This window comes from Acanthochromis polyacanthus, chromosome 16 (genome assembly GCF_021347895.1).
Source record: "Acanthochromis polyacanthus isolate Apoly-LR-REF ecotype Palm Island chromosome 16, KAUST_Apoly_ChrSc, whole genome shotgun sequence".
Classification (NCBI taxonomy): Eukaryota; Metazoa; Chordata; class Actinopteri; family Pomacentridae; genus Acanthochromis; species Acanthochromis polyacanthus.
Genome location: NC_067128.1, coordinates 37,633,622 through 37,648,662, shown reverse-complemented (window position 1 = coordinate 37,648,662; position 15,041 = coordinate 37,633,622). Strand labels below are relative to the sequence as shown.

The window sequence follows — 15,041 nt, the reverse complement described above, 5'->3', positions numbered from 1 at the left end:
TAATGTAGTTGAATAAACACGTTTCCACCAAAAACTGATGCAGAAAGAAGAACACAATGCAGAAAACAGTGTTTGACTCGTTCAGATGTGACTTTATTCAATGCACCAACGTCCTGTTTAGAGTCCCTCCTGATATAATGTATGTGTTCATGTATTTATTATATAAATGTGGTGGATATATAGTTATAATAAGAGTGTGTGTTCAGGTATTGATGCCAGTTGAGTCTCCTCGGCTCTGGTTTGTGTGCCGATGGTGTAAACACTATTTTAAGCTAAGGTGTGAACAGACTCAGCTGCCACCAAACTTCTCAGAGCTGCAGATATTTAGAGTTTAATTCATCATTTCAAACACTGAAGCTTTAAACCTGTAGAAATGACGAGTGAACCGCTAGATCTGGTGATTTTTATGCAAGAACGTGACCAATAAAACCAGACGTAGATTTAATGCTGCAGATTCTGGTTATCTTTGTAGGTTTTACGAGAGACCATCTGAAATATAATTATTACTGTTGTTAGTATTTCCTGCATTCCTGAGAATGGAACCAAAGTTCTATTACTGGTTCTTGAAAGCCAAAGAACCAAAACTGAAGTTCTCTTTTAGTTCCTTCTGAACCAAAGAACTAACAGTGGACTTGTCTCATTGGTTCTTCACAACCAACAAACTAAAACTAAACTTCTCATTAAGCTTCTTGGAAACTGAAGAACCAAAACTGGACTTCTTTAATTGGTTCTTAAACACCAACTGCAGAACTGAAGTTCTCCTTTTGGTGCTTGAAAACTAACAAACCAAGACAGAACTTCTCGTCTCCATCCTTGAAAGCCAAAGAATGAAAACTGAACTTGAGTTCTTTCAACTAAACAATTAAAAATGTAAAACATTTTGTCATTTTGGAGATTTTTAAAACATTTTCTTGAAATTTTTTTTGCCATATTTTTACAAGATGCTGTGATTATTTAACTACTGTTGATCAAATTAAAGATAAACGATCCGTGTTGAAGACGCTGAGTGGAACATTTGGAGGTCCAGTAATCGTTCCAAAGCTGCAGATGAAGAACTCTATGGTGTTCTGATGCTGGGTGAAGTTTGTCATCAGATTAAATCTGAGTCGGTGAAAACTTCTCATTCATTATCAGTTTCAAAGTGATGACAAACACAGAACCTTCATTTGGGTTCTGAGCAGTAAACAGAACCGGAGCTGTAGAACCTCATGTGTTCCGAGTCTCCCCCACTCAGATTTACAGCTCAGCCGGGCTTTTCTTCACCCTCCAAAGCTGCCAAACATCCAGAGGAACCCAATCACAGCCACAAAGCCGACCCAGAGCTGCCAAACACCAAGATCAGGACGGCTTCAGGAAGCAGAACCGAGCCGGTGCCCACAGGAAACGACATCACCCAATAAAAATGTGCAGCCTTGGCGGCGGCTGATCCGACCCGAGCCAAGAACCGTTAAAGTACAGGGACCCATAAACAGCAGAGACCACCGGACCGGTTCAGAGGAGCTGGAATCAACATCATCCACCACCCAGAGACCGTTATTCAGAACCAAAGAGACGGATCACAAACATTCAGGATGGGAATAATCTGAGAGAAGAGGAGGAGCTGCTGGAGTTAAAACGTGTTGGAGATGTTCTAATCCTGAATAAAAGCTTCAGGTTTCAATTTAAAACACAACGATGTCTCCAACACGGTTTGGGTCGCTCCAGAACTGGAGGACATTCTACGTCCCACCCACCACATTCAACTCAAGTCTGAGAGAGACAGACAACAGACGTAAACTACATCTGTTGTCTGTCTGTCTGTTGTTTTCTGTCAATTTGTGTCTCCTTTTTGTCATTTGATGTCTTGTTATGGTTGTTTTGTATCTCGTTTTTGTCATTTTCTGTCTTGTTTTCATCATTTCCATCATCCAGCAATTGTCCTAAAGACAAAGCTATGTCCTCTCTTCTATTTCTCATATTTCTCAATTGAATGTCTCACTCTACCTCATAATATCAGGATCAGATTAATTCTCTCTTTTGACAACTTTAGTAATTTTTAACTGACTGCGGGCAAATTTTGAGTCATTGGGTTCAATTTTTGTTATTTTGAACAATTCAGAGTAATTCCATTTTTGTCATTTTTAACCAATTTTGAGCCATTTTGAACAAATCTTCAATCATTTATGATCAATTTTAAATAATTTTGACAACACTTTCAGTAATTTTTGACGTGTTTGGACTTGTGTTGGACATTTGTTTGTTATTTAGGACAGATTCTGAACTTTTGCTCCAGCAGTCTGAGCTGATCAACAGTTTCTGTCCACAACAAGACAATCAATGCTTTCTTCTTGGACGTAGAGATGCTCCCAGCAGGAACTGAAGACATCTCAGTAAAGACAGCTGGTTGGATCAGTGTCTTACCTTCCCATACTTCTGAGCGTAGGAACCAGTGAGCAGAGAATGGAAGACGATGATGGTTTCATCCAGATCCCACACAAACACTCTCTGAAGGACAAAAAAAACCCCATAAGTTAGTTCATACAGAAGCACAAACGGACCGAGACATCTCCATCAGCCTGCAGGTCGTCCTCTGGACTACTTTATAGACACATTCTGTCTATTTTAGATGATGTGGAACAACTTTCTGGAGACATTTCGGACATATTTTTGTCCATTTAGACCAATTTTGACTGATTTTAGAGAAGTTTTGACTGACTTTGCTATATAGGTTGTTTTCAATAGGCTCTTTTCATTTTGATCAATTTTTAGTCATTCTGTATGAATTTGGAATCATGGTGGACAAGGTTTTGTCATTTTGGGCGTAAATTCATTTATTTGGACAAATTTGGACTCAACTGGACAGGTTTCAGGTCATTTTGGACAATTTTAAGCCAATGGAGACAAAGTTTCAAGTCAATTATGTGAATTTCTTTTTTCAGAATCTTTTTGGACAAATTTCAAGTCATTGTGGAAAAAGTGTATGTCCACTTCGACAAATTTTGAGTAAAATGTTTAAAAACTGAGTCACTTTTAGGTTTTTTCTCATTTTCAACAGTTTTTGAGAAATTTTAAATGAGCTTTTTTCATTTGGATCAAGTTTTTGTCCATTGAGACATTTTAAATCCTTTTGAACAATTTTTAAGCCAATTAAAGTGAGTTTTATTCATTCTGGACGAATTTTGACTCATTATGGACAAGGTTTTGTTGTTGTAGACGTGTTTGTCCACTTAGACGTTTCTCAACTGGAGAAAGCTCTAGAGCAGGCCTACTGACAACTGGAGAAAGTTCTAGAGTAGAACTACCGACGACTGGAGAAAGTTCTAGAGCAGACCTACCGACAACTGGAGAAAGTTCTAGAGCAGACCTACAGACAACTGGAGAAAGTTCTAGAGTAGACCTATCGACAACTGGAGAAAGTTCTAGAGCAGACCTACCGACAACTGGAGAAAGTTCTAGAGGAGACCTACCAACAACTGGAGAAAGTTCTAGAGCAGACCTACCGTCAACTGGAGAAAGTTCTAGAGGAGACCTACCAACAACTGGAGAAAGTTCTAGAGTAGACCTACCGTCAACTGGAGAAAGTTCTAGAGTAGACCTACCAACAACTGGAGAAAGTTCTAGAGTAGACCTACCGTCAACTGGAGAAAGTTCTAGAGTAGACCTACCAACAACTGGAGAAAGTTCTAGAGTAGACCTACCGTCAACTGGAGAACGTTCTAGAGTACTGTACCTACTGACAACTGGACGGTTGATGCACACTGCTGACTAACTGCAGGTCTTTCCTGGTCCTCCTACCTCCAGGTCGCTGTCTGGTGGAGGGGACGGGTTGTTCTTGCGGCCCCGGCCCCTGGACTTGGAGCCTCCACCCCTGCAGGCTCGGTCCTCCAGCTCCTTGATGGGTGTGGACGGACTCTGTACCGTGTCAAAGTCTCCTGAAGAACAAACAGCACATTTCATCTAAACTTTAGCGCTGCAGGAGGAACCATTAGTCACACCGTTACGGTAATAAGACGTCTGCTTTAATAATTCAGCTTAATTGACAACAGAGAAAAGCAGCACAGAGTGAGGAGGATGGAGTCGTAAATCACCGTCAGTAATCTGAGATACTGGATGGATAACTGCTCAGTAACCAGAACCAGACTCAGCTTCACTTCTCATATTCTAACGTCTCAATCAGATAGAGAGCCACGAGAACTCTGGAACCCACAGCAGAACCCAGGAGAAAACAGGAATGATCGGCTTTAATCAGCCTCCAGAGTTTTAACCAAAATAAACCAAAAAAAAAAGAACAAAGAGGCAGAAACACCCAATACAAAGACGGAACATTTCTGAGCCTCAGAACTTCATCAGTCCAGCAGATAGAACCATGACATTTAGGAGGAGAAACATCTGAGTTCTGGGAAAAACTGACTCCAGATCAGTTTTACATCGATCCAGGGGTCTCAGTCTGAACATATATTTTCATATCATTCTTAGCAAATTTCATGTAACTCTGGACAAATTTTGGTTCAATTTAGAAAGTTCTTGAATCATTTTTGACAATTTTGAACAAATTTTGAGACACTGTGGACTGGATTTAGTCAGTTTAACAAATCCTGTAAACTACTCAACAAATTTTGAGTAATTTTCTTCTATAACCAGCTGTGATTATCGGTATTATGGGATGTATCCTAGAAGCAATCACTGGTTCCTGGTTTCTGATAATTCACCAGAGAAACTTTAAAAGCTCATTCATTATTTTATTTATTTCTTTATTTTGTTTTAATGTGTACAGCACTTTGGTCGACAGTGTTGTTTTTAAGGTGCTTTAAAAATAAAGTTGGATTGGATTCTGGGTAAACTTTAATGTTGGTAGGAGGTTGGTGACAACTATTAGAGACCATGGAAGAAGAAACCTGGATCATCTGGAGACACCATTCAGTCTGACTATATGTTTAGGGAACTGTAGAATAAAACCTCGCTTACTTAGATCTTTATTGGTGATATTTGACCTGAAAGTTTTCAGATTTTCAGGATAAAGACTCAAACATGTGAGTGATGATAAAAGAAAAAGGAAAAAGCGATAAAGTCATGTAGAGGAAAAGCAACAGGAAGAACGATGATGTGCTTTAATCAGCCTCCTGAGCTAGAGCCAGAATAAACAGAACAAAAACAAGAACAAAGAGCAGAAACAGAACATGAAGCTGGTTCTGGTCTCACTCCGTTATTTTCTCTCTTTGTCTATAAAAGTGTAAAATTCAATCAGAGTCTCTGAGCTTCATGTAAACACTTTGATCCTCCAATCAGAGAACAGCAGGGAACCAGTCAGAACAAATGGAAAGGTTCTTCACTGAGACATACAAGAACCATTTTATATCCACATAGAACCTTTGAGCAAGATTTTCTTCAAAGAAACCTGAAAAACACCTCAAGAACCATCCAAAAACCACAAATGGCCCCAATAACTAACAAAAACAAGTTCCTGTTTAACTCAGTTCTTGAAACAACCTCTTTTGGTGCATCAGAGAACATTAAAATGGTTCCTTTGGGCTATAAGAGACCAAAGAACTGAAGCAAAAATAGGTTCCTGAAAAAGTACCTTTAAAGAACGGTTCCTTTAGGGACCAAAATCTGTGTTCCAAAAAACTTCAGTAAAATGGACTCTTCAAAGAATTATTTCTGTAGAAACTTCTTTAAAGAACCCCAATGTTGCTTCAAAGAACCATCAAGAAATGGTTCTTCTAGAAACCATGAATGGAGCTCCAAAGAGCAAAAACACGTTCTTTTAGAACCATTTTTATAGCAGTGCTCTCCCAACGGTGACTCAGAGAATCATCACAAAAAATGTTCCTTTAGGGGTCATATACGGAGCTCCAAAGAACTTTAACAAAGATTTTTTTAAAGAACTATTTTTAAACAATCTTTAAAGGAACTCAAACATTTCCTATCAAGAAATGGTTCCAAGAGAAACCAGATTAACAAAAATCTGTTCCTTAAAGAACCATTTCATTGAACACTGCTTCCCCAAAGTTGCCTCAACCGTCAAAAACGGTTCCTTTGGGTACCATTAATGCCACTCTAAAGAACTGTAGACTAAATAAGTTCTTTGAGGAACCATTTCCAGACAGTTCTTTGCTGGTCCACCTGGCTCTACTTTGATAAAAGGACTTGATAATCATGTACCGGTAAGTGTTTTTAAGCAGAAAAGTATGAATTTGCAGTATTTCTGGGTTCCTTCCATTAGAACATCTGTAATATTTTGGGTTCTGGACTGTAGGTCGGACAGAGCATCATGTTCTAAGATGCTAGTTTGGGATTCTGTGAATCTTAGATGAATATTTCTCTGTTTACCGATGTTTTGTCCAGAATAAAATACTGATTTCATGCTGTTACCTGCCACCAAGGGGAACCACTCCAACGAACATGAAGAACCTTTAGAGAACCACAAAATGAAGAACCTTCTCTAAATACAGATGTTCTTGGAGTTCTAAAGCACCATTTAGGAACCGTTATTTTTCTGAGACGCAGGTGGCCGTGGAACATCTAAGGTTTGGTGTTTATTTACGGAACCCCAGCGTTTCTTTCGATCTTATTGAAGTTCTGGTTCCGTCACTAACCTGGGTGCAGCTCGGCGGCCTGTCCGGTCATGGCGGGGCTCGGGTCCTGCAGCTGGTAGGCGGCCGTGGAACCGGTTCCGTCCACGCTGTTGGAGGTCATGTAGGTTCCGTAGGTGGAGGCGGAGTAATACTGGGCGTACTGGTTTTGGCCGAACGTGGTGTAGGAAGGATAGTCCTGCAGAGAGAACGTCAAGCAGAACATTGAGAGTTTTTGGTTCTGTGAAAAGGTCCGGGACACATTTACAAGGTTCCCCCTCATTGCTGGGCTTTTATCTCCTCTGTTCCGTCTTTTATATCTGTGGAACAATCAAAGCTGTGTGCTGCAGTGTTTTACGGACGGAGGAGAAGGATGTTTTTACGAGACGGCGCTCTAAAGCTGTCACTAGAACCATCTCTGGTCCTCATAAACCAGAGCTGGAGACAGACTCTGATACTGATTCTGTTCCCATAGATTCTGCTGCTTTCTTCTGTTCTATCACTTAGGAGAATGCTCCCATTGGGCTGCAGTTATTTCTAAACCATTACTAGCCCTTAAACCTGACTTAAACCCAACGGTGAGTGCTACAGACCAGCTTCAGTCCTCACAGAGTGACTGTTTAACCAGATTTATGTCCCCACAACATGACTAACACAGCTCTAACACGCACTCTAAATCCAGGATCTGGTTCCAAACCTGGACGATCTTCCTGTAAACAGCCACATCTATCACAGCCAGACACTCAAATCCCCTCTAAGTATTTTACTGCCACAATACAATCCATCATGTGGACGTGGAGCAACGTTCTGAACAGAACGCTCTTTCACGGAGACTAATTGTGTGTTTGGGGTTTTATTTCTGAGAGCTGCGTGGGAACGGCTGTGGAAAAAATGACTGATAGCGCCAGAAAAAGACTGAAAATGGATTTTACTGGACCAGAAACGTGTTAGCATGGTCTGATCTGGAGGAAAGCATCTGAAGAAGAAGCCTACAAACAACAATATATGTTCTACAGATGTTCTACAGATGTTCTACAGGTGTTCTGGTGGATCTGCTCTTATCACTGCTTCCACCATGAAGTTCTACATCAACAGCGTACAGGATTATGCTCTCATCGTATCAGCATAACATTCAAAAACCTGTGAAGCATCCATCAAAAGATGCAAAACCACAATAATAAGACTCAAAACCAGTGAAAAGATGCAGAACCGCCACTAGAACCTGAAAAATAACCACAAACAGATGGAAAACCTCGATGAAAAGACATAAAATAACCACAAAAAGATGGAGAATCTACACAAAAACATGGAAAACCACCTGAAAAGATGTAAAAACCACAAAAAGATGCTAAATTACCACAAGTAGATGAAAACTGCAATAAGACACAAATTACAACAAAAATGCACAAAATCCAGACAAAAAGATTTGAAGTAACCACGAAAAAATGCAAAACCATGAGAAAAAGACGTAAAATCAACAGAAAACTGTGAAAGATCCACAAAAACACAGAAATCACCACAAATAGATGGAAAGCCTTGACGAAAAGACAAATCGCAACCAAAAGACACAAAATCTGCACAAAAACATTTGAAATAATCAAGAAAAAATACAAACAAACCAGAAAAGAAAATGCAAAATCAACACAAAGATGTGTGAACACCACTAGAAGCTGTAAAATGTCCAGAAAAAGATACAAATTACCACTAAAAGATGAAAAACCACGACAATAAGACTTAAAACCACCGTGAAAAGCTGCAGAACTGCAACTAAGGCATGCAGAATCACCACAAACAGCTGGAAAGCCTCAAAAAAGACACAAAATCTATGCAAAAACATTTGAAATAGCCATGAAAAAATGCAAAACCACCAGAAAAAAAAAAGTCAGATCAACACAAAGCTGTGCAAGTATCCACAAAAAACACAAATTACCACAAAAAGATGCAAAATTACAATAAAAGTCAAAACAAGGGTGAAAAGATGCAAAATTACCACAAAAACATTGGAAAACTTCGACAAAAAGACAAAAAAATCCAACCAAAAATCTGAAAGTAACCATAAAATGATATAAACAGCCATAAAAAGATGCAAAACAGCCATAAAAAGATGTAAAGTAACCATAAAAAGATGTAAAATAACCATAAAAAGATGTAAAACAGCCATAAAAAGATGTAAAATAACCATGAAAAGATTTAAAGTAACCATAAAAAGATGTAAAATAGCCATAAAAAGATGTAAAGTAACCACAACAAGATGTAAAATAACCATAAAAAGATGTAAAACAGCCATAAAAAGATGTAAAACAGCCATAAAAATATGTAAAACAGCCATAAAAAGATGTAAAGTAACCATAAAAAGATGTAAAACAGCCATAAAATGATGTAAAGTAACCAAAAAAACATGTAAAGCAGCCATAAAAAGATGTAAAGTAACCATAAAAAGATGTAAAACAGCCATAAAATGATGTAAAGTAACCAAAAAAACATGTAAAGCAGCCATAAAAAGATGTAAAGTAACCATAAAAAGATGTAAAACAGCCATAAAAAGATGTGAAACAGCCATAAAATGATATAAAGTAACCATAAAAAGATGTAAAACAGCCATAAAAATTTAAAACAGCCATAAAAAGATGTAAAACAGCCATAAAATGATGTAAAGTAACCATAAAAAGATGTAAAACAGCCATAAAAAGATGTAAAGTAACCAAAAAAAGATGTAAAACAGCCATAAAATGATATAAAGTAACCATAAAAAGATGTAAAACAGCCATAAAAAGATGTAAAGTAACCATAAAAAGATGTAAAATAGCCATAAAAAGATGTAAAGTAACCAAAAAAAGATGTAAAACAGCCATAAAAAGATGTAAAACCAGCAGACAGATGTAAAATCATGAGCTGATAAAGACTCATTTAGATCACTGTGAAACGTTTAGTTCATCTACAGGAAACCTGATGATTATTATTTCATGTTTTTATTTTATATCCCTCATTAATCCCACGAGGGGAAATTCAGATTTTCGCATATCCCCCCATCTGGGGGGGAGGGGGGGTCAGAGCACAGGGTCAGCCGCGGTACAGCCCCCCTGTACATTCACTCATTCACACACTGATGAAGCTGCCATGCAAGGCGCTAACCATGACCCACCAGGAGCAATTAGGGGTTAGATGTCTTGCTCAGGGACACCTCAACATGAGCACGACGGGCTGAGGATCGAACCGACAACCTTCCAGTTACAAGACGGCCACTCTACCCCCTGATCCATGTTTGATTGGTTGCAGTAGTTTGTTATTTTTATTTTATTACAGTATATAAGCCTGTGTACCTGCTGCCAGTTCTGTGTTTTATTGTATTACAGAACCGTGTATTATTCTAGTACCTGATGAGTGGCGGGTTGGACACTGAGTTGTTGTATTATATTTGAATATATAAACCTGAGTACCTGTTGGTAGTTTTATATATTAATTTACAGTACATAAATACCTGCTGTGCGGCGGTGTATTATTATATTCCATCCATCCATTCTCTATACACCGCTTTATCCTCTCTAGGGTCATGGGGGGTGCTGGAGTCTATCCCAGCTGACTCGGGTGAAGGCAGGGGACACCCTGGACAGGTCACCAGTCTGTCACAGGGCTACATATACAGACACACAATCACACTCACATTCACACCTACGGACAATTTAGAGTAACCAGTTAACCTCAGCATGTTTTTGGACTGTGGGAGGAAGCCGGAGTACCCGGAGAAAACCCACGCATGCACAGGGAGAACATGCAAACTCCATGCAGAAAGATCCCAGGCTGGGATTTGAACCGGGGATCTTCTTGCTGCAAGGCCAAAGTGCTAACCACTAGACCACTGTGCAGCCCCCTGTAGTATTATATTGTAATACATAAACCTGAGTACCTGTAGGTAGTTTTATATATTATTATTTTGTTTTACAGTACATAAATACCTGCTGTGTGGCGGTGTAGTTGGCGGGGTTGGACACTGAGTTGTTGGAGGCGTAGAGGCCTGAAGACGGAGTGAAACTGGAACCTGAGAACAGAAGGAACTCTTCAGGGTTATTCAAGGTTTAAAATGATGACAACACTTTTCCTGTGCTGTGATTGGCTGCCGGGGAGCTGACCTGGCATCTGATAGGGTGAGTAGGCCGTCTGTCCAGGTTGAGGTGTGGTGAATCCAGGACTGTAGCTCAGTCCAGTCTGGAGAGGAGACTGACTCTGGGTCAGTCCTCCTTCAGTTTTAATACCAGGAAGCATCACACCCAGGTCTGAAATAACAATATAGAGATTATATATTATAAATATTATATATATCTACAGCAGACCCTGTAGACCCTCTGCAGACACAGAGGTTCTTTGCAGACACAGAGGTTCTCTACAGGTATAAATGTTCTCTGTAGACACAGAGGTTCTGGTACCGTAGGTGGACAGTCCGTATGCCTGTCCGCTCTGAGAATACGCCGTGTAGACGGTGGACTGCTGCATGCTGCTGAACTGAGGCTGACCGGCATAGGACGGCATCGGAGGGGCAGCCGGCGTGGACAGGATGTGGGGGTAAGGCCTGGAGAGGACAGGTGAGAAGGACAGGTGAGGGGGACAGGTGAGGAACTCTGCAGGTAAAATGTGGACAACCAGTGCAGGACTCTGACTCACTTTGAAGGGTAGAGAGGAGGAGAGTACTGATGGGATGATCGAGGGCTGTAACCACTGCTGGTGATGACTGGAACCAGCAGGAACCAACGGGGAGAACCAGGAACCAGCAGGAAGAACCAGGAACATCCAGGAACCAGCGGGAAGAACGAGGAATCAGTAGGAACATCCAGGAACCAACAGGAACCAGCAGGAAAAACCAGGAACCAGCAGGAACCAACGGGGAGAACCAGGAACCAGTAGGAACCAGCAGGAACATCCAGGAACCAACAGGAAGATCCAGGAACCAGCAGGAAGAACCAAAAGGAACCAACGGGAGCCAGCAGGAACATCCAGGAACCAGCAGGAACCAACAGGAACCAGCAGGAACAACCATGAACCAGCAGGAATCAGCAGGAACCAGTAAGTAGGAACATCCATGAACCAACAGAAACCAGAAAGAACCAACCAGAACAACCAGGAACCAACAGGAACCAGCAGGAACATCCAGGGAGCAACAGGAACATCCAGGAACCAACAGGAAGATCCAGGAACCAGCAGGGAGAACGGAGAACAAAAGGAACCAACAGGTTGGAGGTGAGTGTGTTCTACATCAACATGAATCATTGCATTATTTTAAAAATTCTTCTCCTAACAAGTTTCAGCTTTTTCGAATGATTGTTTTTCTTTCCTGTTGCATGATGACATCACTGTTTTTGCCTCCTCTCATTGGTTGACAACAGGATTGTTAGCTTAGCATAAAGAGCTGCTAACTGAAGCTAACAGTCCAAAGGGAAAACAATCCTGGTGGACCCCAACGAAGTTTGAACAAATTTTTGGTCTTTTCTTCATCATTTTGGACATTAGCTTAGCAGAAATAGCTACTAACTGAAGCTAACGGTCCAAAGGGAAACAATCCTCTGTTAGATTAGCTTAGCATAAACAGCTGCCAACCAAGGCTAGCAGTCCAAAAGGAAAACAATCCTTTGTTAGCTTAGCTTAGCAGAAATAGCTGCTAACTGAAGCTAATGGTCCAAAGGAAAAACAATCTTGGGGGACCCCAACGATGTTTGAACAATTTTTTTTTACCATTTTGGATGTTTTTTATGTTGGATGAATTTCTGCTATTCTGTAGCTTGGAAAATCCAAACTGAATCTCCATGTAATCTCCTATCTCCATGTTAGGAGATACAGGAGAATCAGTTTGGCATTGGGCGAATTGAATCGCGTTTCCCTCCCGGTACAGTTTGGTACGACCAATCATAGCACGGGAGGCGGGAGTTAATGCTGCGTCATCTTCAGCGCCTGGATTACCCATAAAGATGATGCTGGAGGAGGAGGAGGAGGGGGGCCAAAGCGAATCTTTTTGTGGTCTCTTGGCGTTTTGGATGGCGTTAGTCGTTGCCTCTTTTCACTTGACATTTCCGACGATGAGGAGGCAGTGGATGGCTCGTTACTTTCGGCTTCTTGCCATTGTTTGTACAGAGGAAAATCCCGTTCCAAACGTGTGAGTAAATTTAAGCAACTTTTACACATACGCACTGACTTGGTTTGGCTCCGATTTAAAGTTATTCCTAACACCGCTAATCGTTCTAAGGAGTCTTTTGTTGCGTAGCCTTTTCAAAAATAAGTGTTGTACTTGACAGTACCCCATGTATTCACAGATTTTTGTGACAAAAACGGCAGTAATCATTCACCGCGACGCTTTCTCGGCTGCATGCCATTGTTGTTTGGACTACATGGACTTCAAGGTCGATTTGTTTGTGCGTCACATCCGTGTTACGCTGATTGGTTCTTTCTCGTTCAAGCTGTATTCGTTAGCCCCTCCTTTTTGAAATCATCTCCTATCATCACAATGCCAGACTGCCTTTATTTGTATTTATATTAATACATAAATAAAGTCAGTCTGGATTTTCCAGGCAAGCTATTCTGGACACAGTTTGAGTCAATTTCAACCATTTTTCGCTCATTCTGGACATATTTTTATTAACTCTGGGAGGTTTTCAGTCATTTTTGACACATATTTAATGATTCTGGACAATTCTGTGTCATTTTGTATAAATTCTGAGTCACTTCTTTGGTCAAACTCTCCAGTCAGCTATCATCTCTCCCAGTCTTCTGCTTCCTTTAAGCTCCTGAGCAGCAGAACCTCTGGAGTTGATCCAGACCCAGAATCTGAAGCTTTAGAGCTCAAACAGAACCAAAGAGAAGTCAGCAGAGAGGAACCTCCAGAACATCAGAGGACCAACAGGTGAAGGTCTGAAGGTGTTCCTACCTGAACCTGCGTACGTGTCCAGCGCCGTGTCGCCCGTCGTCGTCACGGTTTCGCTGCTGTTCATCGGCTCTGTTTTCACTTTGAGAGGCAGAAAGAACCAGAGTTAAGGTGGAACCAGCAGAAGAACCTTCAACAAACAACACCTGAAGAACAAAATCCATGCAGCTCCAGCCGGAGAACACAACGCTGATGCAGGGTTCCTGGTTCCACCTTTACTCCTCTGAGGTTCTTTAAGCTCAGGAATATAAAAACCACAAACTGGTTCTGTTTAACAATCAGGAGGTTGAGTGGTGGAACCCTGCAGGAGAACAAGCAGAACACAGCAAACCAAAGCCAACCAGAGCACAGAGAACACAGCAGAACCTCAGAACCCGGCCGGTTCCGTCACACTCATGCACCTCTGTACCATAGTCCTTGGAGGCGGCGCCAGGGGGCGGGCTGCTGCAGCCCAGCAGCCAATCAGCCGTGTTTAGAACAGTCATGCTCTCACCTGGGGGCGAAGTGGAGGCAGGTGAGGACTGACGGCCAATCAGAGGCCTCAGAGAGGACGACTGGTCCGTCTCATCATTCATTCATCATAATCAACATATCTGAGAAGGTTCAGCTTCATGGATGAAACACCTTCAGGTCAAACATTTTAAAAACCACCTGAGTCTGTTTGGAAAAACATCTTGTGAAAGTCAGAAACAGCACAAGGACCACAAGAACCACAAGAACCACAAGAACGTCTTCAGGAACCTCTTGTAGGTTCTTGAAGATGTTCCGCCTCTCATCCTGTTGTTTCTCCACACAACTTCCAGTTGTCTATCCTCTAAAATTCATAATTTTACTCCACTAAGGAATGAGGCGGAGTTATGTGACGATTGCCGTTGGTTTGTCCGTCCTTTCTTTCCATCTGGCTGTCCCTCCATTTGTCTGTTCGTCTTCTCTGGACTTCTCTTCCAGAAACGTCCATCTGACCATTTCTGTTGATTTTGTAATCAACCTCCAGTTTTCTTTCCTCTAAAATATGGAATATTTGGAGACAGAAATGAAACTAAAGTTGTTTTCATTGACCTTTTAAAACTGATTGAGGACGTCTGACAAGTTAAACTAAAATAAGTGGACTGTTGGTGGACAGTCTCAGAACGTTCTGTGGGTAGAACCAAGAAGATCCTTTAGAGAGCAGATGTCATGTTTTCAGTCTCTCCAGATCTTCAGATCCAGACTTATCTGTTTACTGGAGGAGATGCTTGAAGATAAAATGTTTTATCTGCTTTAACAGAGAGATGAGATGAATCTGATGATGTTCTGCTTCCCCAGATGGTGAGGTTCTCCTCTAAATCCCTGATCATCTGTGGAACATGTTCAGTTTGTTGGTTATTATCTGAACCTGCTGGACTGAACAACTCATTGACTCATTCTGGTAAATCAGTCTGGTAATTTATAAATAAAATGTTCCCAAACACATCTTCATAAAGAAGCTCTGAGGAGCTCCAGAGATGTTCTGCCCTTCAGATGAGATTCTGCAGATGTTTAAGGAACCATCCCCATCATCATTTTTAGATTTTTTTAGGGTAGTAAAACAGTTAAAGTGAATTCTT

General features: G+C 41.0%; 1 protein-coding gene across 3 annotated transcripts in view; it reads right to left on the bottom strand.

Annotated features, from left to right (window-relative positions):
* Positions 1-15,041, bottom strand: part of eya4 (EYA transcriptional coactivator and phosphatase 4) — a 59,107-nt gene that overhangs the window by 9,345 nt on the left and 34,721 nt on the right. For 2 of the 3 annotated variants that reach the window (XM_051936940.1, XM_051936941.1), the window contains exons 5-13: positions 13,865-13,948; positions 13,459-13,536; positions 11,208-11,274; positions 10,973-11,115; positions 10,679-10,822; positions 10,505-10,587; positions 6,576-6,750; positions 3,775-3,911; positions 2,401-2,484 (exon numbers count right to left, since the gene is read on the bottom strand). In XM_051936940.1, coding sequence (XP_051792900.1) covers positions 2,401-2,484; positions 3,775-3,911; positions 6,576-6,750; positions 10,505-10,587; positions 10,679-10,822; positions 10,973-11,115; positions 11,208-11,274; positions 13,459-13,536; positions 13,865-13,948 — 995 coding nt within the window. The remainder of the gene's footprint in view (positions 1-2,400; positions 2,485-3,774; positions 3,912-6,575; positions 6,751-10,504; positions 10,588-10,678; positions 10,823-10,972; positions 11,116-11,207; positions 11,275-13,458; positions 13,537-13,864; positions 13,949-15,041) is intronic. The other variant, XM_051936942.1, reaches the window with a different exon arrangement.